The 23949-nt window shown below is 44.0% G+C and overlaps 1 protein-coding gene across 6 annotated transcripts in view; it reads right to left on the bottom strand.

The window, feature by feature from the left end:
- The window catches only part of STARD13 (StAR related lipid transfer domain containing 13), a 285728-nt gene that overhangs the window by 3896 nt on the left and 257883 nt on the right, over window positions 1-23949 (bottom strand). For all 6 annotated transcript variants that reach the window (XM_040426132.1, XM_040426133.1, XM_040426131.1 and 3 more), the window contains 6 exons: window positions 21897-23221; window positions 18575-18748; window positions 18327-18486; window positions 11443-11641; window positions 2916-3123; window positions 2064-2178 (listed from right to left, as the gene is read on the bottom strand). In XM_040426132.1, coding sequence (XP_040282066.1) covers window positions 2064-2178; window positions 2916-3123; window positions 11443-11641; window positions 18327-18486; window positions 18575-18748; window positions 21897-23221 — 2181 coding nt within the window. The remainder of the gene's footprint in view (window positions 1-2063; window positions 2179-2915; window positions 3124-11442; window positions 11642-18326; window positions 18487-18574; window positions 18749-21896; window positions 23222-23949) is intronic.

Here is a 23949-nt window from a genome sequence, read left to right as displayed (position 1 = left end):
AAGTACAGTATATGTCCGCTATTTCCCTCTATAATGTAATCTGGTCCTTCCTATTTGAACCCTGACCCTAAGGCCTCATGCACACGACCGTTGTATGCACCGGTGGCCGTTGTTCTGTTTTCCGTGATTTTCTGCGGACCCATTGACTTTCAATGGGTCCGTTAAAAACTCGGAAAATGCACCGTTTGTCATCCGCCTCCGTGATCCGTGTATCCTGTCCTTCAAAAAAATATGACCTGTCCTATATTTTTGACGGACAACGGTTCACGGACCCATTCAAGTCAATGGGTCCGTAAAAAAACACGGATGCACACAAGATTGGCATCCGTGTCCGTGATCCGTGGCCGTAGGCTACTTTCATACAGACGGATTCGAAGATCCGTCTGCATAAAAGCTTTTTCAGAGCTGAGTTTAGAGGGGGCTGTGATCCGCACAATTAACCCCTCAGTTGCTGCACCTGAAGGGGTTAATTGTGCGTATCATAGCCCCCTGTAAGAGATCAGGGGCTGCCAGGCAGCAAGGGGCAGACCCCCCTCCCTCCCCAGTTTTAATTTCATTGGTGGCCAGTGCGACCGCCCCGGCACCCCCTCCCTCTATTGTATTAATATCATTGGTCGCCAGTGCGGTCCCCCCCCCCCGGCCCCCCCTCCCTCCCTCTATTGTATTATCATTGGTGGCCAGTGTGCGCCCCCCCCCTCCCCCGGCCCCCCCTCTATTGTATTAATATCATTGATGGCCAGTGTGCGGCCTCCCCTCCCCCCCCCCGATCATTGGTGGGAGTTCAGATCGGAGTCCCAGTTTAATAGCTGGGGCCCCGATCGGTAACCATGGCAACCAGGACGCTACTGCAGTCCTGGTTGCCATGGTTACTTAGCAATATTAGAAGCATCATACTTACCTGCTGCGCTGTCTGTGTCCGGCCGGGAGCTCCTCCTACTGGTAAGTGACAGATCATTAAGAAATGCGCCGCACAGACCGGTCACTTACCAGTAGGAGGAGCTCCCGATTGGTCACAGACAGCGCAGCAGGTAAGTATGATGCTTCTAATATTGCTAAGTAACCATGGCAACCAGGACTGCAGTAGCGTCCTGGTTGCCATGGTTACCGATCGGAGCCCCAGCGATTAAACTGGGACTCCGATCGGAACTCTCCACTGCCACCAATGATCGGGGGGGGGGGAGAGGGGAGGCCGCACACTGGCCACCAATGTTTTGCACTCGCGCGGAAAAATCGTGCATTTTCCCGCAATGCACCCGCATCTTATCCGGGCAAAAAACATGACGCCCGTGTGAAAGAGGCCTAAGGGGGTTATCACATCACATTTAGAAATCCTCCTATGAGATTTCTGCAATATATTTTTTTTTTATCAAGTGGAGTCGTATTCACCTTACTTTCTAAAAATCATATTTCTCAATATATTTACACTAGACAATTAGCATAAATCTATATATAGATCAACGGTCACCGTTAAAGGGGCGGCCACTGTGAAAGTCACTGTTAAAGGGGCGGTCACTGTAAAAGTCACTGTTAAAGGGGCGGTCACCGTTAAAGGGGCGGCCATTGTGAAACTCACTGTTATTTAATATAAAAATGCAATAAATAAATACCCGAGCAACGCCGGGTCATAAGCTAATACATTAATAAATCTCCCCATACAGATCTATGTCTACTGCTTCTCTCATGCACTGTATTATTAACTGTTTGTCTGAAGCCACCACTTTTTACAGGTCCCCCTACCTCAGTACATAGGAATTTATACAGTTACAATTGAATTCAATGGAAACTGTAAAAATATATATATATATCACTTTACACTGTGCTCCCCCTAGTGGCTGCTGCATGAATATGCCATGTTTTCATTTTGGGAACAGATTACAGTAGCAGGAGTTCAGCGGCAGGCATTTGAACGTTTGTTAGGTGACTGGTGGCACTACACAGGCCAATTTTCAGGAACCAGCATTTGTATGAATATTTGTCCCTGTTAACTATTAATGAATGGAACATTTTAGTGATATCCGCTGGTGTTGGACTCCTGGAACACATATATAGCACATAAGACTCACCTCAAACAGCTTGTTGCACTCCATAATCATGTGGGCCAGACCCTGTGTAGCTGCCAAGTTCTCATTCAAGTCCTTCTGATCTGGTTTCCCAGTTGCGTACTTCTTCTGAATGGCTCTGAAAGTAGATAGATGTCATTCACATCATATTTTGCTTATTTTCAAGACGCGGGAACAGCTGTGGGACCATATTTACACTGGAACCAATGCTAATAACGTATAGATATTGGCAAAGTTGGGCAGTGTTTTGAGGCATAACTGCAAGGTTCTAGGCCCCAAATTCAAAATCTGTAAGATGGCCTACTACCAACCGTGTACCTAGAATAATATTAGTGTCTTGTTATGTGGAAGACTGGCTTTTGGAACCCCCTCAGGCACAAGGGAATGGGTGCGACTTCTACCTCTACATCTCCTACAGCTAAGTCCCTGTGCTGAAATCCAATGACTTATTCATTGTATGGATATGTCTGACACATTGGTTTACTATTGATTGTCATGAGTGCACCAGTTCTGTATGCAGAATGGCAACCACATTCAGCGCCCAACCAACCACATTGCATGCACCAGAGAACGGAACCCTGTCTAAAAAACACAGAGGATGGCTGTGCTGAGAACCAATGATCGTGCCCTGAGCGGAAGATAGACAATGAATTCTCTGTGACATCACTGAGAATTGAGTAATGGTGCCCATCAAACATCTCCCTCTAGCTTAAAAAAAGGCTGGACAACCCCTTTAAACTCACAACATTCTGACATTTATGCGCGCCATCTTTTCAATCTGTCATCTGTGAATTTTTCAGTGAATCATATTTCAAGTCATTTTGTAAGAAATGCTTCATGGCAGTAAATTCCTACCTAGGGGAATTGTCTTTCCTCAATAAATTGAGGTGGAAGAGTGATGGCGCCAAGCACACGGCGAGATTCATCGGGGTCATCTGATTCTCTTCTACTGAGGTGACATCACTGAGAAAACACAAGAGCGTTTGCAGAACTTCACGGTTCTCATCTGACATTAACATGATGGCCGACTGCACTGCCTGGAGCCTCTGGTCCTTGGGAACATCTGAGGGAATCAAAATGACACAAGATATCATTAAGGGTACGTTCACACTAGCGTTACTCTTTTCCGGCACTGAGTTCCGTCCTAGGGGCTCTATACCGGAAAAAAACTGATCAGTTTTATCCTAATGCATTCTGAATGGAGAGGAATCCGTTCAGTTTGCATCAGGATGTCTTCAGTTCAGTCTTTTTGACTTTTCAGGACGGAGATAATACCGCAGCATGCTGTGGTTTTATCTCCATCCAAAATTACGGAATGCCAGATCCGGAATTTTTTCACATTGACCTGTATTAATTCCGGATCTGGCCCCTAGTGTTCTGGCAAAACGGATCCAGCATTGCGGTCTGCGCAAGCTCAGACTGCAAAAAATGTGAAAAAAATAAATGCCGGATCCGTTTTTCCGGGTGACACCGGAGAGACGGATCCGGCCTTTCAATGCATTTTTTATACCGATCAGTATCCTGATCCGTCTGACAAATGCCATCAGTTTGCATACGTTCTGACGGATCCGGCAGGCAGTTCCGGAGACGGAACTGCCTGCCGGAATCCTCTGCCGCAAGTGTGAAAGTACCCTAAGGCCCCTTTCACACGGGCGAGTATTCCGCGCGGATGCGATGCGTGAGTTGAACGCATTGCACCCGCACTGAATACCGACCCATTCATTTCTATGGGGCTGTTCACATGAGCGGTGATTTTCACGCATCACTTGTGCGTTGCGTGAAAATCGCAGCATGCTCTATATTCTGCGTTTTTCACGCAACGCAGGCCCCATAGAAGTGAATGGGGTTGCGCGAAAATCGCAAGCATCCGCAAGCAAGTGCGGATGCGGTGATATTTTCACGCACAGTTGCTAGGAGACAATCGGGATGGAGACCCGATCATTATTATTTTCCCTTATAACATGGTTATAAGGGAAAATAATAGCATTCTGAATACAGAATGCATAGTAAAATAGCGCTGGAGGGGTTAAAAAAATAATAAAAAATAATTTAACTCACCTTAGTCCACTTGATCGCGATGCCCGGCATCTCCTTCTGTCTCCTTTACTGAACAGGACCTGTGGTGAGCATTCATTACAGGTCAAGGACCTGTGGTGACGTCACTCCGGTCATCACATGATCCATCACATGATCTTTTACCATGGTGATGGATCATGTGATGACCGGGGTGACGTCACCACAGGTCCTAGACCTGTAATGAATGCTCACCACAGGTCCTATTCAGTAAAGGAGACCGAAGGAGATGCCGGGCATCGCGATCAAGTGGACTAAGGTGAGTTACTTTTTTTTTTTTTAACCCTTCCAGCCCTATTTTACTATGCATTCTGTATTCAGAATGCTATTATTTTCCCTTATAACCATGTTATAAGGGAAAATAATACAATCTACAGAACACCGATCCCAAGCCTGAACTTCTGTGAAGAAGTTCGGGTTTGGGTACCAAACACGCGCGATTTTTCTCACGCGAGTGCAAAACGCATTACAATGTTTTGCACTCGTTCGGAAAAATCGCGGGTGTTCCCGCAACGCACCCGCACATTTTCCCGCAACGCCCGTCTGAAAGAAGCCTAATAGGATTGCACTTTGTTATCAGGCCATCCACAGATGAGAAGGTCCTGACCCTACAAATATTTTTCAGCCATTTGCATCAATTTCCCAGTTTCTAAAAAATATTCTACTGATATAATATCTATGGCCTTCAATGTGTCCTATCAGGAAAACACGTCTCAACCGGATAAAATTTAAAATGGTTGTCCTTCAGGTGTAACTTGAAGATCTTTGGTCTTAGGCCCCCCACGTACTATCTATAATACTGGCATTTTCTTATGTAGAAGAGGAGTCTTTGAGCCCCCTCTGGCTGCTGGGCCTGGTAGCAACTGCTACCTCTACACCCCCTTCAGCTAAGCCTCTGTATTGCCCATTAATTGAAGATGAATACCAGATAAACTTCATGGACATGTGTGGCATTTTTTTTAATGGAAGAACCCATCCATGAGCTGCAATACCAGATACAGCCTATGCACAATAGAGGTGCTGTTTCCAGAAGAAACCAGCCATGTTTTTCTAATCTCATATAACCTTTTAGAGCTTGCGGTGACTCAATCCTTTTCCTTCAAAACAGTTAAGTATGGGTCCCCTACTAATATGGCAGCGCCTTTACGTGTCAAGAAGCACGTTGAAATCTTAAAATAGAATTTAAATGGAGATTATTTTAGTTGTGTCTACGAGATGTTATTTTGTATAGACGTGTGCGGCTCCCATAAACCCTGCAAGTCACTTGAATAATAGCTGCTATTTATACACTTTTATGTTTCCTATCCACATGCTTTTATACTCATGTAAATATGGGATTGTGTCTGTGCTCTGGCTTCAGGCAGTAAATGAGCTGAGCGGGTGCTTCGAGTCGTTTACATAAATGACTAGAATGATGAAAGAGTAAGGCTACTTTCACACGGGCGAGCATTCCGCGCAGATGCGATGCGTGAGTTGAACGCATTGCACCCGCACTGAATCCGGACCCATTCATTTCTATGGGGCTGTGCACACGAGCAGAGATTTTCACGCATCACTTGTGCGTTGCGTGAAAATCGCAGCATGCTCCTCTTTGTACGTTTTTCACGTAACGCAGGCCCCATAGAAATAAATGGGTTTCGTGAAAATCACAGGCATCCGCAAGCCAGTGCGGATGCGGTGCGATTTTCACGCACGGTTGCTAGGTGACGATCGGGATGGGGACCCGATCATTATTATTTTCCCTTATAACGTGGTTATAAGGGAAAATAATAGCATTCTGAATACAGAATGCATAGTAAAATAGGACTGGAAGGGGTTAAAAAAATAAAATAAAAAATTAAACTCACCTTAATCCACTTGATAGCGCAGCCCGGCTTCTCTTCTGTCTTCTTTTTTGCTGTGTGCAGGAAAAGGACCTGTGGTGACGTCACTCCGGTCATCACATGGTCCGTCACATGATCTTTTACCATGGTGATGGATCATGTGATGGACCATGTGATGACCGGAGTGACGTCACCACAGGTCCTTTTCCTGCACACAGCAAAAAAGAAGACGGAAGAGATGCCGGGCTGCGCGAGCAAGTGGATTAAGGTGAGTTTAATTATTTTTTTATTTTTTTTAACCCCTCCAGCGCTATTGTACTATGCATTCTGTATTCAGAATGCTATTATTTTCCCTTCTAACCATGTTATAAGGGAAAATAATACAATCTACAGAACACCGATCCCAAGCCCGAACTTCTGTGAAGAAGTTCGGGTTTGGGCACCAAACATGCACGATTTTTCTCACGCGAGTGCAAAACGCATTACAATGTTTTGCACTCGCGCAGAAAAATCACGCATGTTCCCGCAACGCACCCGCACCTTTTCCCGCAACGCCCGTGTGAAAGAGGCCTTAGCCTACTTTCACACTAGAGTTTTTGCTGGATCCGGCAGGGTTCAGCAAAAACGCCTCCGTAAGGCTACTTTCACACTTGCGGCAGAGGAATCCGGCAAAACGTATGACAACTGATTGCATTTTAAGACTGATCAGGATCCTGATCCGTCTTACAAATGCATTGCAAGAACGGATCCGTTTTGATTTTTTTTTCACATTTTTACCGGTCTGCGCAGGCGCAGACCGGAAGGACGGATCCGGCATTAATACATTCCTATGGAAAAAAATGCCGGATCCGGCATTCAGGCATGTCTTCAGTTTTTTTGGCCGGAGATAAAACCGTAGCATGCTGCAGTTTTATCTTTTGCCTGATCATTCAAAAAGACTGAACTGAAGACATCCTGATCCATCCTGAACCGATTGCTCTCCATTCAGAATGCAGGGGGATTAAACTGATCAGTTCTTTTCCGGTATAGAGCCCCTGTGACGGAACTCTATGCCGGAAAAGAAAAACGCTAGTGTGAAAGTACCCTTACTTATAATACAACCATCTGTATCCGTTATGAATGGATCCGGTTGTATTATCTTTAACATAGACAAGGCGGATCCGTCATGAACAACACTGAAAGTCAATGGAGGACAGATCCGTTTTCTATTGTGTCAGAGAAAATGGATCCGTCTCCATTGACTTGCATTGGGGTCATGCCAGATCCGTCTTGCTCCGCATCCCAGGACGGAAAGCAAACTGCAGCATGGTGCGGTTCGCTCTCCGGTATGAGAACGGAACGGAATACATTTTGGAGCATTCCGTTCTGCTCAGTCATGTTTTGTCCGCATTGACAATGAATGGGGACAAAACAGAAGCTTTTCTTTCCGGTATTGAGATCCTATGACGGATCTCAATACCGCAAATAGAAACGCTAGTGTGAAAGTAGCCTTAGGCCAAGTTCACACTTCAGTTATTTGGTCAGTTATTTCCATCAGTGACTGTGAGCCAAAACCAGGAGTGAAGCCTACACAGAGATGAGGTATAATGGAAAGATCTGCACCTGTTCTGTGATTTTGACCCGCACCTGGTTTTGGATCACAATCACTGATGGAAATCACTGACCAAATAACTGAAGAGTGAACTTGGCTTTAATGCACTTATTGCAGGATTTTCGCCCACATTTCTTCAGCTGCCTGTGGTTCTATATGGTAAATTGACATAATGCCCATTCAATTTATGCTGCAGATTGTTTCTCAGTGTGTGGATGATATTACTTAGTTTCATCCACATTGCTGGTACTGTAAAATACTAATCCAGAAATATGCCTATATTAGGCGTATTTCTGCCGCAGATTGCAGCGCTATGGATTGCGGCGTCCCCTTTTATAGACATGGCGTGAGCGGAGAAAAGGGAACGGGCCAGTAGACCCATATCATTCATAATTTTCTACGTCCGTTTTAGGTGTAGAAAATGGTCTAAATGTAAGACAGCTCGGAAGCTGTCTTACATTTAGATTGGCGCTGGATGCACCGAAGTTATGTAGACGCCGGTGCCATATATTGGGGTTATTAACGCCGGTCTTAATAAATGATGCTTATCTTCGGTGGCAAGTCTGCAGCATTTATGCCACATTTGGACGTACCCTAAAGGGATTTTCAGGGTCTTTGACATTTATACACTATCCTAAAGCTGGCCATACACATTAGATAGAAGTCAGATGAACCTGCATATTTTCGCGGACCATCTAATGTGTATGGGGGCCTCCCAACTCTTCCCTGATGGGAGATGTGGAGGACAATAAGGGTCGAGAAGTTAGAATTCCACTGCCCAATCCTTTTGTTCTTGGAGAGATAAGCCACGGCCAGGTGTCTGCCAGGCGCTTTCCCTCCTCTCTCTATTGGGAGCACATGCATGCTCGGGCGAGCTCAGTGTGCATGAGTATGAAGAGGCAGGAGAGATTGCTGATGGCCAAATTGTCTAGGACTGGCCATTATTACCACATAAGTCAGGGTCCAACTCTTGGCACTACACCAATCTGCTGATTGAAGGATCAGCGGCGCTCAAGCAAACACCACTTCCCAAATATTGTTTCCCATGTATAGCTCCATTCATTCTCCACTGACTGTCTCATTCACTTGATTGAAACTGAGCTGCGGTACCAGGCGCAGTCACTACCAAATGCAAGGCCCTGTGCCTCATACACAATGAAAGGTATGTGGTGCAGCTGATTGGAGGGGTGCCAGGAGTCTACCCCCACTGATCTTATATTTATGGCCTACTCTAAAGAAGCCTTAAGGATAGGCCAGCCATATGAAAATCCCAGAAAACTCCCTTCAAAGCATCATGCACACAGCCATATTACACAATAGTAACTGTACAATAGGCACAATACAATGCCCAAACAGGCATATGGATCTCTAGTGCATCTCCGTATGCCTCTTCTTTCAAAAACTGGATGGCCTATACATGGATATTTTCCCCTTGAACAGGCATGCTCAACCTGCGGCCCTCCAGTTGTTGCAAAACTACAACTCCCAGCATGCCCGAACAGCCTATAGCTATCAGTCTACAGTAGGGCATTGTGGGAGTTGTAGTTCTACAACAGCTGGAGGGACGCAGGTTGAGCAGGCCTGCCCTAGATGGAAGAATAGCTACTACTGTGTGCATGGGGGCTTAGTAAAAGAACTGTAAATTAATTTTCAGGTTGTTAAACACGCTATTCAGCTAATTAATCACTTTTCCAGAAATTTATTTCTGGGAAAGATGGCTGACAACCAATATGGCCGCTTACATTGTAGTTGTCACCAGGCTTTCAGATGCTCCTGGATCAAAACCAAGCCTGGTTATACATCCCTGACTTCATATCACTCCATAGCTTAGTAGACTGCCATTCAGAGATTTAGCAATGCTTGACTAATAACCAGCTATGGGGGCTATAACACTGGAGAAGATATTAATTCATTTCGATTTTCCTCAAGCATAACGAGCAGACCCCTAATAAGGCTGCTATTTCCTGCAATACAGCTGTAGACAGAGGCAGGCACCACTGTGCTACTCACAATACACATTAAACACAATAGTAATGTGTATTGACTATAGTGACATTGTGTACTGAATGTAAGGGGGAGACCGATTATTAAAAGGCCACGTACAATACAGTACACAGCCCTGGAACAACCTGTCTGCTTATGTGCAATGTTCAACACAGTGTATAGGAAAAAACAAGACGATAAAAACAAGGAAGAGAGTTGCAATAATGTGTAAAAATTTGGTGCATCTTTCACTATGTGCCCCCCGACCGTTGACTATATATGTTTGGGCGGTTATCAAATATCTCTGCAGGGAGGTTTTAAAATGTCCATGCAAGGATCGGTGACAGCAGGACTCCCCATAGAGAAGGCAGGACATTTTTTTATTTTTACCATCACTGCCTTCCCTATCAATCTTAACCCGTATGTCAAAATGACGTTATCAAAAGGTCATATAATAAAAAAAAGATTTTAGCTGCAAGTAGTGCTATTAAAGAAAAAAAAAGAGTTAAAATATGTGAAAAACTGACAATTTTTTCCTCCTTTCCAGTTATAAAAACAAAAAAAATACAATAAAAAATACATAAATGAAAGCTCCTCTTATCATCGAAAAAAGGCGCAAAATTGATTTACATAACCGAATGGAAAAAACGTATGGCATTCAAAGTCGCATGTACGGGAAAAATGGAAAATTACACCTGGTCAGAATAGGGGGGTATATGGCCTGGCTTGAAAGTAGTTAAAGGGGTTTTCCGAGATTTTGATACCAAGGACCTCTCCTCAGGATATGTCATCAGTATCTTATCGGTGGGGTTTTGACACCCGGACTCCCGCTGATCTGCTGTTCTGAGAAGGCACCGGTGCTCCTGTGATCGCCGCAGCCTTCTCCGTGCTCACCAAGCACAGCGCTGTACATTATATAGCGGCTGTGCTTGGTATGGCGCATAGCCCTACTGAAGTGAATGGGGCTGAGCTGCGATACCATGCACCGCCACTATACAACCCAACACTTTTGGGAGTCAAGTATCAAAGCTTTACAAAAGGCTTAGTTTTTACTTTTTCAAAAAAGTTAAAAGATATGATGCAAAGTTAATTTTGCACAAAAAGTTTGTGTTTTTCAACGCTGTTGCCATTTTTTTCAGTGGGTGGGGCTTAGTGGAGGGGAGAGGCCTCCATGGGTCAACACATTTGCTGTATTTAATGTTAGAAAACTGGTGTCAATTGCAACTGAAATCTACTCCATTGCCCAGCTGCAGTAGATTTCAGTTTGTGGCGCATGGACAACAGAAGATGGGACACATTTATCAATAGGCAGCTTCCTCCAGCTGACTTTTCGCTAGGACTGGCGTGCCAAACACCAGTCTTAGTAAATGACCGGCTTTGTCTAGAAAGGCTACTCCAGTTTTTGTTATGGCAAAGCTACCCATGCTCACTTTCCCAACCACTTTTCAAAACTGTAGTGAGTAGTGTAAAAATGCAAAAAGTCCCAAAATTTTTGTGCACGTGATCTCAAAAGAGTTTCAAAACTTGGAAACCAGAATTCTGGAGTGCATGTGTGATAAGTTAGGGTTAGGGTCTGGAGAGCAGGGTGTAATAAGTTCCCCCCAAATTGTGTTTAGTTGGAAAATATCACCATTACATGGCATAATATGGTAGCACCATATGGGGCACATGGACTTTGCTGTTTCACCTTGCCTGAGGGAAGGAGTCCCTGTCTGAGAAGACCATTGCTATGAATGATATGTGATAGTTGGGAGACATATTGGCACTGAAACTCCATGTATTACTAAGTACTGTCTGGATTGTCTATGGACGATGCCGCGCACACAACAGTCTGGAAGCTGCTTATGTGATAGCAACCGTCTAGATACTAGGTCACATTGTGAGAAGTGCTTGGTGTCAGGCGTGTACTTACACTGGTAAATGTGCAGGAAGGTCTCCCCTAGTTTACTGGTGAGCAGGGGCTCTGGAAGGTCCCTGAAGAACTGCTTCATCATGTCTGCCACATCGTACGCACACTGGCCATCGTAGTTTACATTCTCGGGGCTGCTCTCATTCATCTGGCGCAGGGCCTGGATTCGAGACTTAACACCAGACTTTCTAAACAAGCCGACCTGGGGATAAAGTAAATGTTTTCCATGACCATTCACTTGGCATCATTTATCTTCCGTACATAAAAAAATACATACGTTTTCTGACATATTTCTCATCTACTATAAACAGTTTATCACGAAACCTAAAGGGTTCTTACTCAGATTGCCATTAAAATACAATTTACAACTCAAGCAAAAGTATACACAGTGTTCAATAATTCTCATCTTATTCTGCCATAGGCTCATACTGTATTACATAAAGTGGGAGGCACATGGATTTGGATTTATTTAACTGCATGCTTTGTTAAGGAGGTGGAGAACAGGGGCACCATATGGCCATTGAAAGTCTAGCGGTCCATAGGAACTCCATGTACAGCTAAATAGGGTTTGTGCATGGAACCTTAAAGGGCATCTGTCAGCAGATTTGTACCTATGACACTGGCTGACCTGTTACATGTGCGCTTGGCAGCTGAAGACATCTGTGTTGGTCCCATGACTATATGTGCTCGCACTGCTGCGAAAAAGGTTTTAAGATATGCAAATGAGACTTTAGGAGCAACGGGGGCATTGCCATTACACAATGGTCCTGTCAATCAAAGTAGAGAGGGTGCGGTAGCTGCTGAGAAAGCAGAGTCTGTAGGTCTAACAGCATCCTAGAGGCTCATTTGCATATATTAAAATTAATTTTTTATTGGAAAAGCGGGCACATATGAACATGGGACCAACACAGGTGCCTTCAGCTGCCAAGCGCACATGTAACAGGTCAGCCAGTGTCATAGGGACAAATCTGCTGACAGATGCCCTTTAAAAGGGTATTCCAGCAATTTGAAGTTATTAGATCAGGCATCCTCAAACTGCAGCCCTCCAACTGTTGCAAAACTACGACTCCCAGCATGCCCCAACAGCCTACAGGTATCAGCCTACAGCAGGGCATTGTGGGAGTTGTAGTTTTACAACAGCTGGAGGGCCGCAGTTTGAGGATGCCTGTGATCAATGGGAGTCACACCCCACAGTGCCCCCAAGATGAACAGAGCGGCATGTTAAGCAATGCGCATTGCCACTCATCTCCATGATACTGCAGGAGATAGCAGAGTACAGAGCTCAGCTATTTCTGTCATGTCCCATAGAGATGAATTGGCAGAATACCCCTTTAAAGTGGCCATATACATTAGGGTAATGTCAGCTGACCATCTAATGTGCAGTGGGCTCCCAAGTCTCACGCACATATTGGTAGAAAGAAGTGTCAGAAGGCTAGATTTTGTTTTGTTTCCTTCCAGACGTTACTGGGTGGTGGATTGCTCCCCTTACCCTTGATCTGAGTCAAAGTCATGCTTGTCTTAGAAATCTATTTTACCCTTGACATACGGAATAGCCAAACATTCCCATACATATGGAGCATGACTGTAAAAGTAACATTCTCAGCCACAGATTGCTACAATGTAGAAACCATACTGTAACAGCAAATACATTGAAACAGTAAAAACGGATACAATGTTAGAGGAAACCTACTGAAGTTTTCCTTTAAGATCCTTTCTCATGAACACAATATTCAGGCTTCATACCTGTCACGGCAAGTGGGGATAAGAGGAACACCAAGTAAACAACAGCAACAGGTAAACAGACTAGGCCCCAAAGCTGGGGAGGAGGGAATGGTAACCTCCTAACAATCCCTGAGCCTCTCCCTGACTGCTGACAGTATGAGCAAGTCCTGATGGTGAACAAACTCATACGCTGGAACCTAAGCCCTGCTGACACTGTAGCAAACCTTAACTTAGGGAGCGGGGAATGATATAGCCGGTACCTTCCACCGTTAAGGGACCAGCGTCTCCCAGAGACCTAGAAGCAACACACGCACAAAGGAGAAACAGGGGGACTTAGATTGAGACGAGCGGGAAGTATAGGATCCACAAACAACCAGTATAGAACTCCAGAAGCAAAATATCAACCGCAAAGTCAGCAGTAAAAGGCGGACTTAAATAGAGCCTCTTAAACAGCTAACGAGCAGAACCTGTGGAGAGGTGGGATCCAGCCCACAACAACAAACAGAAAGGAAACACAGAAAGACCTGTCAGATAGACTCGCAAGTCTATCCGATCTTCTCAGATCTCTCACAGGGCAGGCAGTGACAATACCACACAAGCTTATTTTTAGACCCAAATCCTATGCCTTTCTTAATACCAATGAGACATTTTTCGTTCCAGAAATTATGTTCTAGATTTTTCATAAATAAAAAGGGTTGGCCATTCCATACATATGAATGTGTCACTGTCTGAAGGCACTCAGAGAGACAGCAGTTATAATGTGGCTTTTTCTGCTCGCATTGAGACGTCTCTGAGGAATTATATGCTCTCTCCCAAGACCTCAGATCTAAAATTATATTGTGTGGGAGGACAGTGAACTAAGAAATCCTTGTTCTAATTGTCCTGAGAGCAGCACAATCTGCATTATGTTTTGACAACATAAAAGCCAGCAGTCTCCATCTCTCTTATAAGGACAAAGATGTAGTCGAAGGGAAACCATACTATTTATTGAACCGTCCTGTCCCTCACGTTAGTCGTTGTACTGCATTTGTTTCCCGGAAATATACAGTAAACATGTGGGAGAATATTTTTTCGGCCGGTTGTAGTGATTATATGTTGTCCATTTGTAAGCAGACGTCTGGTTTCTCATGCTGGAAAAGTAAGACATTCCCTTGTTTGCTTAAGCAATAGAAAACCCACTGTGAATACTTTTGGTTTTCGTCATTGCTTACTTTGGAGATGTTCTCCTAATACATTTCCTTTGCAATGATGTTAGAGTATAAATACTATGCACCACTCATTGACAATAAAAAACATAATGCACCAAGGAGTTGTTGGAATGGAATAAAACTTTCTATGGGTGAATGTAATGATGATATATGGAAGTGATTACAATATCAGAGGGAAAGGATACTTTTATTGGAGAACACTGTACAACTGAAAATAGGCTCCTGTTTGGACACCTCTAGCCTGAAAGCAACATGAGATACGGTTGGGCATGGGGGTATACCAGTTCCATTTGGTATCCTGCAACGCATTTCCCACAGATGTTGCAGTTGGGTCTGTAGATACTGCACAATCATAGGTTGCAGAACCTGGCATCCCAGGTGGTCCCACAAATGCTTGATTGGTGATAATCTGGCAACCAGACAGGCCAAGAAAGTGTTGCAATCTGGCAGAGACAATCCTGAGAAACCCTTGCTGTGTGTGGGTGATCATTATCCTGTTGAAATATGCCAGTTGGAAGCCCTGCCATGAGAGGAACACATGTGGCGGCAGGATGTCCTGCACATATCATTGAGCTACCATTGTCCTTCCTATCACTATGACTGTTGCATACGATGGCTCCCCAGATCATCACACCAGCAGCTAGGGCAGTGTGTCACTCCACAGCAAAGGCAGGATTGTAGCGCTCACCACAAGGCCTCCATACTAGAACCCAACCATCGTCAGATACAAAACAACCTGGATTCATCACTAAAGACGATAGTTCCAGTCCGTAGCAGTCCAGGTTCGTTGTTTATGACACCACTGCAAATGAAACCAATGGTGGCTGGCTGTCAACTCCAGGACACAGAATGGGAACCTTGACACAAAATGTATTTTTGCTTAGCACCTGAAAATGGTCTGGGCAGAGGGAGGAGTGTGTAATGAAGGTGCAACGAGTGTCTGGATGGTGGACAACAAAACTATGGAAGCTGATCCTCTCTACTGGTGGTCCATCTGGGCCATCCAGAGCCTGTTCGCCATGTGTGGGTGCCCTCACGTAACCCTTGCTCCCAGCACCTCCTAACAGCTAGGTCAGAAGGGCCTAGTTGGTGGGCTATTTGATCGAAATGACCTTCCCGCTTCTCAGTCCAAAGCCTGTCATCTGGGCATAATGCATTTGAGTGCGTTGTAGAGGCATGTTTAGCAGTCAGCAATCTCTCACCAAGAGGTAAACTAGCCTTTTTATAGGGCAGCGGAGGAAGCACTTTTAGGTCTCTTTCACACAAGTGAGTTTTCCGCGCGGGTGCAATGCGTGAAGTGAACGCATAGCACCTGCATGGAATCCTGACCCCATCCATTTCAATGTGTCTGTGTACATGAGTGTTTTTTTTCACGCATCAGTTCTGCGTTGCGTGAAAAATGCAGCATGATCTATATTCTGTGTTTTTCACACAGCCCTGGCCCCATAGAAGTGAATGGGGCTTCAGTGAAAAACACATTGCCTCCGGAAGCAAGTGTGGATGCAAGGCGTTTTTCACTGATGGTTGCTAAGAGATGTTGTTTGTAAACCTTCAGTTTTTTATCACGCGCGTGGAAAGACGCATCAAAACGCATTGCACCCGCGCGGAAAAAACTGAACAACTGCAATCGCAGACAAAACTGACTGAACTTGCTTGCAAAATGGTGAAAGCATCCTGAACACATCCGGAGCCAATCTGCCACGCTCGTGTGAAAGAGGCCTTAGGCCCCTTTCACACGAGCGAGTATTCCGCGCGGATGCGATGCGTGAGTTGAACGCATTGCACCCGCACTGAATACCGACCCATTCATTTCTATGGGGCTGTTCACATGAGCGGTGATTTTCACGCATCACTTGTGCGTTGCGTGAAAATCGCAGCATGCTCCTCTTTGTGCATTTTTCACGCAACGCAGGCCCCATAGAAATGAATGGGGTTGCGTGAAAATCGCAAGCATCCGCAAGCAAGTGCGGATGCGGTGCGATTTTCACGCACGGTTGCTAGGAGACGATCGGGATGGAGACCCGATCATTATTATTTTCCCTTATAACATGGTAATAAGGGAAAATAATAGCATTCTAAATACAGAATGCATAGTAAAACATCGCTGGAGGGGTTAAAAAAAAAATTAAAAATAATTTAACTTACCTTAGTCTACTTGATCGCGCTGCCGACATCTCCTTCTGTCTCCTTCTTTGCTGATTGTAGGAACAGGACCTGTGGTGACGTCACTCCGGTCATCACATGATCCATCACATGATCTTTTACCATGGTGATGGATCATGTGATGGACCATGTGACGACCGGAGTGACGTCACCACAGGTCCTGTTCCTACAATCAGCAAAGAAGGAGACAGAAGGAGATGCCGGCAGCGCGATCAAGTAGACTAAGGTGAGTTAAATAATTTTTTATTTTTTTTTAACCCCTCCAGCGCTATTTTACTAAGCATTCTGTATTCAGAATGCTATTATTTTCCCTTATAACCAAGTTATAAGGGAAAATAATACAATCTACAGAACACCGATCCCAAGCACGAACTTCTGTGAAGAAGTTCGTGTTTGGGTACCAAACATGCACGATTTTTCTCACGCGAGTGCAAAATGCATTACAATGTTTTGCACTCGCGCGGAAAAATTGTGCGTGTTCCCGCAACGCACCCGCACATTTTCCCGCAACGCCTGTGTGAAAGAGGCCTTATACTTTCTTGTGTCAAGACCCAGTGTCTAATCAGACCACACCTGTAATCATTTACATATCTGTCTGAGTCATAACTACGTGCCAAGTTCTGCAGCAATCTGACATTTCTATCTCGGTGCGTTATGCTTTTTTTTGTATATATGGCTTATAACTTGTAATTTAATAGCTGTTTTGTAAAGTGACCCAAGACAGCCAACTGCCCTGTATTACAGATGGTTCCAGGATTGGCAAATGTTCTGCCGTTTGATGGTTTTGACATTTGCCACCCTTACGTTTATCTTTCTTGTGTTGATACGGTACACTGGTTATAAATGTTGGTTTTAGTTCTTCTATGCTAAAGCTGACCATACACATTAAAGGGAGTCTGTCACCTAATCTCAGCCTTTTAGACAGCTCAGATCAGGTTATAAACTCCTTTGCCCTCATTACAATGGAACCTTTATTTGTTCTGTCCCTCGCCGAGATCTTTAAAAAAAGACTTTTTAAACTTATGCTAATGAGGTTTGGCAAGTGCCCAGGGGCGGCATTACTGCAGCAAGTGCCCAGGCCCCTCGGCGCTGTGCCCAGAAAACCACACCTCTTTCACCCCTCTGACCCGCCCTTGTTTCCTATTACCTCCTCCTCTCTATCCAAGATCTCGCACCTGCGCTGCCGGTTCCTCTGCCCATAATGGCACAGCAGTGTGCAGGTGTGGGACAAGTGTGGATCGGCGCAGGTGCAGGCGCGAGATCTTGGATGGAGAGGAGGAGGTAATAGTAGGAAACAAGGGCGGGCCAGAGGGGTGAAAGAGGTGTGGTTTTCTGGGTACAACGCTGAGGGGCCTGGGCACTTGCTGAAGTAACGCTGCTCCTGGGCACTTGCCGAACGAAATTAGCATAACTTTAAAAAGTCTTTTTTTGAAGATCTAGGCGAGGGACATAACAAATAAAGGTACCATTGTAATGAGAGCAAAGCAGTCTACCTTTAAATTAATGGCGGCCAAACTTGCTGATTTTGGTATCCAACTAATGCGTATGGGTGTGATCCAACTTTCTCAATGATGGCAGATGTGTCTTGCAGCCGATTGCTCCTCTCTCCTCATTCAGGACACATGCATGGTCGGCCATGTCAAGTGTGGAGGTGTATGGGGGTCGAGAGGATCACAGTCATCAGGTCAGCCCCGGGTGTATGTTTGGCTGACAGCTATCTAAAACGCCACTCAACAGCTTAACTTGACAGTTGCACCTGCTAGTAGGACATTTACACGTTAGCATTGTTCTTACCTGATCAAGGCAGTTGCTGCGCAGGAACCGTAACGCCTGCTGAATGCTTTGTGGTAATGGTTGCCCAGTTCTCTGCACATGAACCATCAGGGGTACACCAAAAACATTCTTATCCTTGTAATCAGGGCCCTTCATTCTCTTCATAAATTTTGGTACAGACCTTAAATTGAGATGGAACAAAGAATTATGTAAAAAGCTGCCTACCTAGTAATGAATGCAAGTACACAGTATTAAGCTTAGCTACTCACCATGTCCACCCATGTTTGTTTGACATGGAATATTTTTCCATGATGGCGGTCAGCCGTAACAGGGAGAACTTTTGCAGCAGATTGAGCTGGCTCGCAGACTGGTTGCTGATTTGAAGTGATGCCAGAGACCTGCTCAGCTGGTGAGATGCCTGAAAACTGTGCCACCTCAAGTGTCTACAGGAAAATTATTTATGTTAGAAACAGCTGTCAACACAATGAGGCAAATAAAGAATAAAATCCATGACATATCTCATTTTCTTATATAAACATATCTATGAATCTTTACTATAAAAGTGAATGTCTGTTTGTCCTCGAATCCAAAAGCCTGAACCATTTGACCTTAAATTTGGCACATATGTAAAATGCCATGAGTTCTTTTAAGCAGCTGCCTAACACCCTGAAAATGAAAATGGTTGAGGCCAACAAAGCAGGAAAAGGTTTTAAGAAGATAGCAAAGAGTTTTCAGTTTGCCATTTCCTCAGTTCGAAATGTAATTAAGAAATAGCAGTTAACAGGAACAACGGAGGTCAATAAAAGGTCTGGAAGACCAAGAAACATTTCAGACAGCTGCTCATAGGATTGCTAGAAAAGAAAATCAGAACCCCCGCTTTACTGCAAAAGACCTTCAGGAAGATTGTGGTACATTGTTCTACTGTTCAGCGACACAGAACTATGCACAAATATGCATAAATATGGCCTTCATGGAAGAGTCATAAGAAGAAAACCTACCCTGCATCCTCACCACATCATTCCACATTAGAAGTTTAAAAAATAACATCTAAACAAGCCTGATGCATTTTGGAAACAAGTCCTGTGGACCGATGAGGTTAAAATAGAACTCTTTGGGGTTGTGTTGCAGCCAATGGCACAGGAAACATTTTACGGTTAGAGTGAAGAATGGATTGAATGAAATACCAGCTAATTCTGGAAGCAAACATAACACCAACTGTAAAAAAGCTGGAGTTGAAAAGAGGATGGCTTCTACAAATGGATGATCCTAAACAAACCTCAAAATCCACAATAGACTACCTCAAAAGGAGCAACCTGCAGGTTTAAACCATGGCCCTCACAATCCCCTGATCTGAACATCATTGAAAATCTATGGATAGACCTCAAAGAGCAGTAGAAGTAAGACGGCCCAGGAATTTCACAGAACTGGAAGACTTTTGCAAGGAAGAATGGATTAAAACATTAAAACAAAGTTGGGAAACAAATCGACTTCGGATCTTGGATCGGAAGCTCGATTCGCTCACTCCTAAATGTTATGTTATCAGCCATCATCAGAAGATTGTGTACAGTGGACATACAGTATGCACATAATACAGCACTCGCTCACTGTTATCAGCCACTATCCGTGGATTATATACAGAGGATATATACACTATATACATAATACAACACTCGCTCACTGTTGTTATATTAAGAGCCATTATCTGAGGATTGTATACAGAGGATATATACAGTATATACATCATAGAGCACTCGCTCACTGTTGTTCTATGTTAGCCACTCTCTGAGGATTGTATACAGAGGATATATACAGTATATACATAATACAGCACTCACTCATGGTTGTTATGTTATGAGCCATTATCAGAAGACTGTGTATAGAGGATATATACAGTATACACATCATACAGCACCCCTTTAGACCCAGGCAGCGCAGGTACATTTTTTAGTATATGTATAAAGGCCAATAATGATAACTGGACATAATAGTAGTTGAGTCATCTATGTCATGGGACATTTGCGTGAAGGGATTATATTTTTTGAAGATCGAAGAGAATGAGAATACATATAAAGAGGAGCTTTCACCTCTCCTGACATGTCTGTTTAAAGTAAATACTTGCATTCCCCATGTAATAACAATATTCTTATGACTTTACGTTGTGCCATTCTTCGATAATTCCTTCTACAATTTTACAAAACTATGGTATCGTCTGAGCAGGAAAACTCTGGAGCTGATGTATAATGTTTGGCAACTAATTAAGATGATATATTTGGTTGAAGGGGTATTTAGGTTTACGTGGAGTAATATCCATTTACAAGAATTGAATAGAACAGAAGATGCTGAGTTCTGGGAGAGGAAGGGAGTTATTTATTTGGACTAAATGTTTGGGGAAATAGGAGTATTGGACTGGGAAAGTCTGAATGGAAAATATAATTTAGGTCCTGGAGGTTTGTTTTATTACTTGAAATTTCTGAATGCCTGCAAAGCTGAGGATCAGAATCATTGTAAGTTAGTGGAAGTTCCTGAAGTATTGAATGGTCTGATGAATATAATCTCATTTAAAGGGCATCTGTCAGCAAATTTCTACCTATGACACTGGCTGACCTGTTACATGTGTGCTTGGCAGCTGAAGGCATCCGTGTTGGTCCCATTTTCATATGTGCCCACATTGCTGAGAAAATGATATTTTAATACATGCAAATGAGCTTCTAGGAGCAACGGGGGCGTTGCCGTTCCTCCTGCTCTCTCTGCAACTGCTTCACCTTCTGCACTTTGACTGACAGGGCCAGACAGTGAAAACATCATCACATCTGGCCCTGTCAAATCACCACGCCCCCACATATATATTAAAACCTCATTTTTTTCAGTAACGTGGGCTCATAGGAGCATTGGACCAACAAAGATGTCTTCAGCTGCCAAGCGCACATGTAACAGGTCAGCCAGTTTCATAGTTACAAATCTTCTGACAGATGCCCTTTAATGAAGATTTAATGAGTATAATTTTTTCCCTCTAAAACTGGGGTGCATCTTATAGTCCCAAAAATATGGTACATTTGGAAAAAATGATTATAGAAAGAAGAAGAAACTTTCTACATTTGTTATTTGGAATCCATGGTGTAGGGATAAGTTAAGCATTGTATGGGAGGATTGTTTTGGCTGAGAGTGAGGGTTTGTATTTTTTGTTTTGTAGGGTGGGTGATTTGATAAAATATGGAAATTGTCTTATTGTTTGTTTTGATTTATGTTATGGTAATGAAAATAAAATAAATAAATAAATAAAATCCTGCAGTAATGTTATAAATAAGTGTACAAATGGGTGTTACCAGTTGGGGGGTGTTCCTGCATAGTCTGAGACTGTCCAGTTGGTGCTGCCAATGTCAGACTGTGCGGGGACACACACCCCACACACATCCGACTGCAGCTTTATTAATAAATTACTAGTAGGAATGGCACAACATAGAGTTGTGAGAATAAATGCTGCAGAATTGTGATTTTATGTAGAATACAATTATTTAGAAAAAAAACTTGTTAGGAGTGGTGACGGGTCTTCTTCAAAACTAGGTGGGTTTAGAGCAAAGGAGAAGATTGTACCTGTTTGTTCTCGTAAGAGATGCTCCAACTCCTGAGTCTCTTCTTTCTCTTGTTCCTGTTGCATCGGACTCATTAAGCGACGTCGCATCTCTTTCCAAATCACTCGGGGTTGTCCTTCCATCGGATATAGAATTTCCTTCAAAGTCTCCGCCAACTGGATTTGGTGTACGGAATACTGGGGTGGGAATCTGGAACAGCGATACATTGTCGTCTTGCAATTCTGGCATAATATCTTTTGACCAATGGTCAACGGACTGCTGAAGTCCATTGATATGTTGTAGTACATCATCTAAATGGGGGAAAAGATCATCTTTTTCCAGGTCCATGAGATCTCCAGTGCTGGCATACAAATGGGATCCTGGAACATTATCATATACACTAAGCCTGCTGCCTCTTGGACACCTTGAAGATAAAGGTCTTGGTTCTTTGACACAAAGTCCCTTTTGCCCACTGAGTGATATGCTCGCACCTCGCCAGTTTACACCACCGAGATTCTCAGAAGGTGAGAGGCTTTCAATAGATATTGCTTTTGGAAATGTTCCAGGCTTGTGGTCCTTTGGAATATATACAACCAGATCCTCTTGGGAATGAAATTCATTTTTATGATTCTGACTGGGTTTAGCCCGTATCCCAGTCATTGTGAAGAGGTCAACGTCCTCCAGGTACATGCCAGCACGTTTGTTTGATTCAGAAACCTCAGCATTTTTTAAACTTGAAGTGCTTTCATCAATTGTTCTTGTTTCTGAGTTTGAGTCCAAGTTTCCAGTTACCTTAAAGTCCATAATGGAGTCATTTACTTGTCCATTACCTAACTGAACACAGTTCATTGATTTTACAGATTTGGGCTCTAGTTGCAGAATAGGCTCACTAATTATTAAACCTACCGCTTTAGGTGGTCCTTTCAGTTTCCCATGGGCGCCTTTGCCGCGAAGAGTACCCATACATTTTAGAAGTGTTTTTGCTTTTGTATGTGAAGATTTATCAGTCTTTACATTTAATTTACCATCTGAGATATCTCTTGGCCAATATGAGTTGGAATCTGGCACGCACATTGTGTCATTACACTCAAACGTATCACTGGAAGCACATCTGCAGTCACTCCCACCGCTACTTCCACTGTGAATAGAACATATTTCAGGCTCACTGAGATCTGTCAGCACACTTTCACTACTTGTCGTGTTTTTCATGTCCCCGGATGACCCAAGTCTTTCTGATCTTCCGAGCAGTGTATCAATGTCATCCACCCGAGACCATCGACGGCTGAATCTTTGGAATGTCCATTTGTCACTGATTGCGCAAAGATCTTCTTCATCTGAATCTTCACTCTAAAAACAGGAAAGACAATGTTACACCCTTATTATTACATCTACTACGGCCTAGGCCTCATTCCACAGGCCTGTGCTCTCCCAACAGGGGTGATGAGGTGACATCATCGCGCCTGTTGGGCTGAGTGAATAGTGCACAGGCCAAGCATCATTCTCTGGCCTGCCCACTTTCCCACTCATCAGATGCCATGACGTCACTGCATCACGCCTGCTGGGGAGAGGTGGATATTCTTCGTTCTTCATTGGAGGAACAGGACTAGGTGAGTATTACAGTTTTTTTTACACCACAAGGGCTTCACTTATGTAAAAGGGGGACCATTACTGTGTGGGGTGACTAAGGGGACAAAACTACTCTGTGGGGTACTAAGGGGGCTTAACTACTGTTTGGAGGCATTAAAGGGGCATAACTACTGTGTTGGGGCACTATGGGCATTCTACTGTGTTTGAGCACTATGGGGGAGTTATACTGAGGGCAGTAAGGGGGCATAAATACTGTGGGTGGGTGGTCGTCTAGCGAGCGTGGGTGGTCTTGACTAGCTAACGGTGGGGGGTTGCTGGGAAGCTGATCAAGGGAAGGGGGGTCTGTTCAAACATTTGTTATGGGGCCCTAGTTATGTCCCTGTGTGTGAGTGTGCTGCCGATCACTCAACATTAAGCAAAATTCTCATTTGTTGGGTCATCTAATTGTTTATGGATGCAGCTTAAACCAGCAAGCAACGATTGGGAAC

This window comes from Bufo bufo, chromosome 3 (assembly GCF_905171765.1).
Source record: "Bufo bufo chromosome 3, aBufBuf1.1, whole genome shotgun sequence".
Lineage (NCBI taxonomy): Eukaryota > Metazoa > Chordata > Amphibia > Anura > Bufonidae > Bufo > Bufo bufo.
This window is presented reverse-complemented; position numbering and strand designations above follow the sequence as displayed.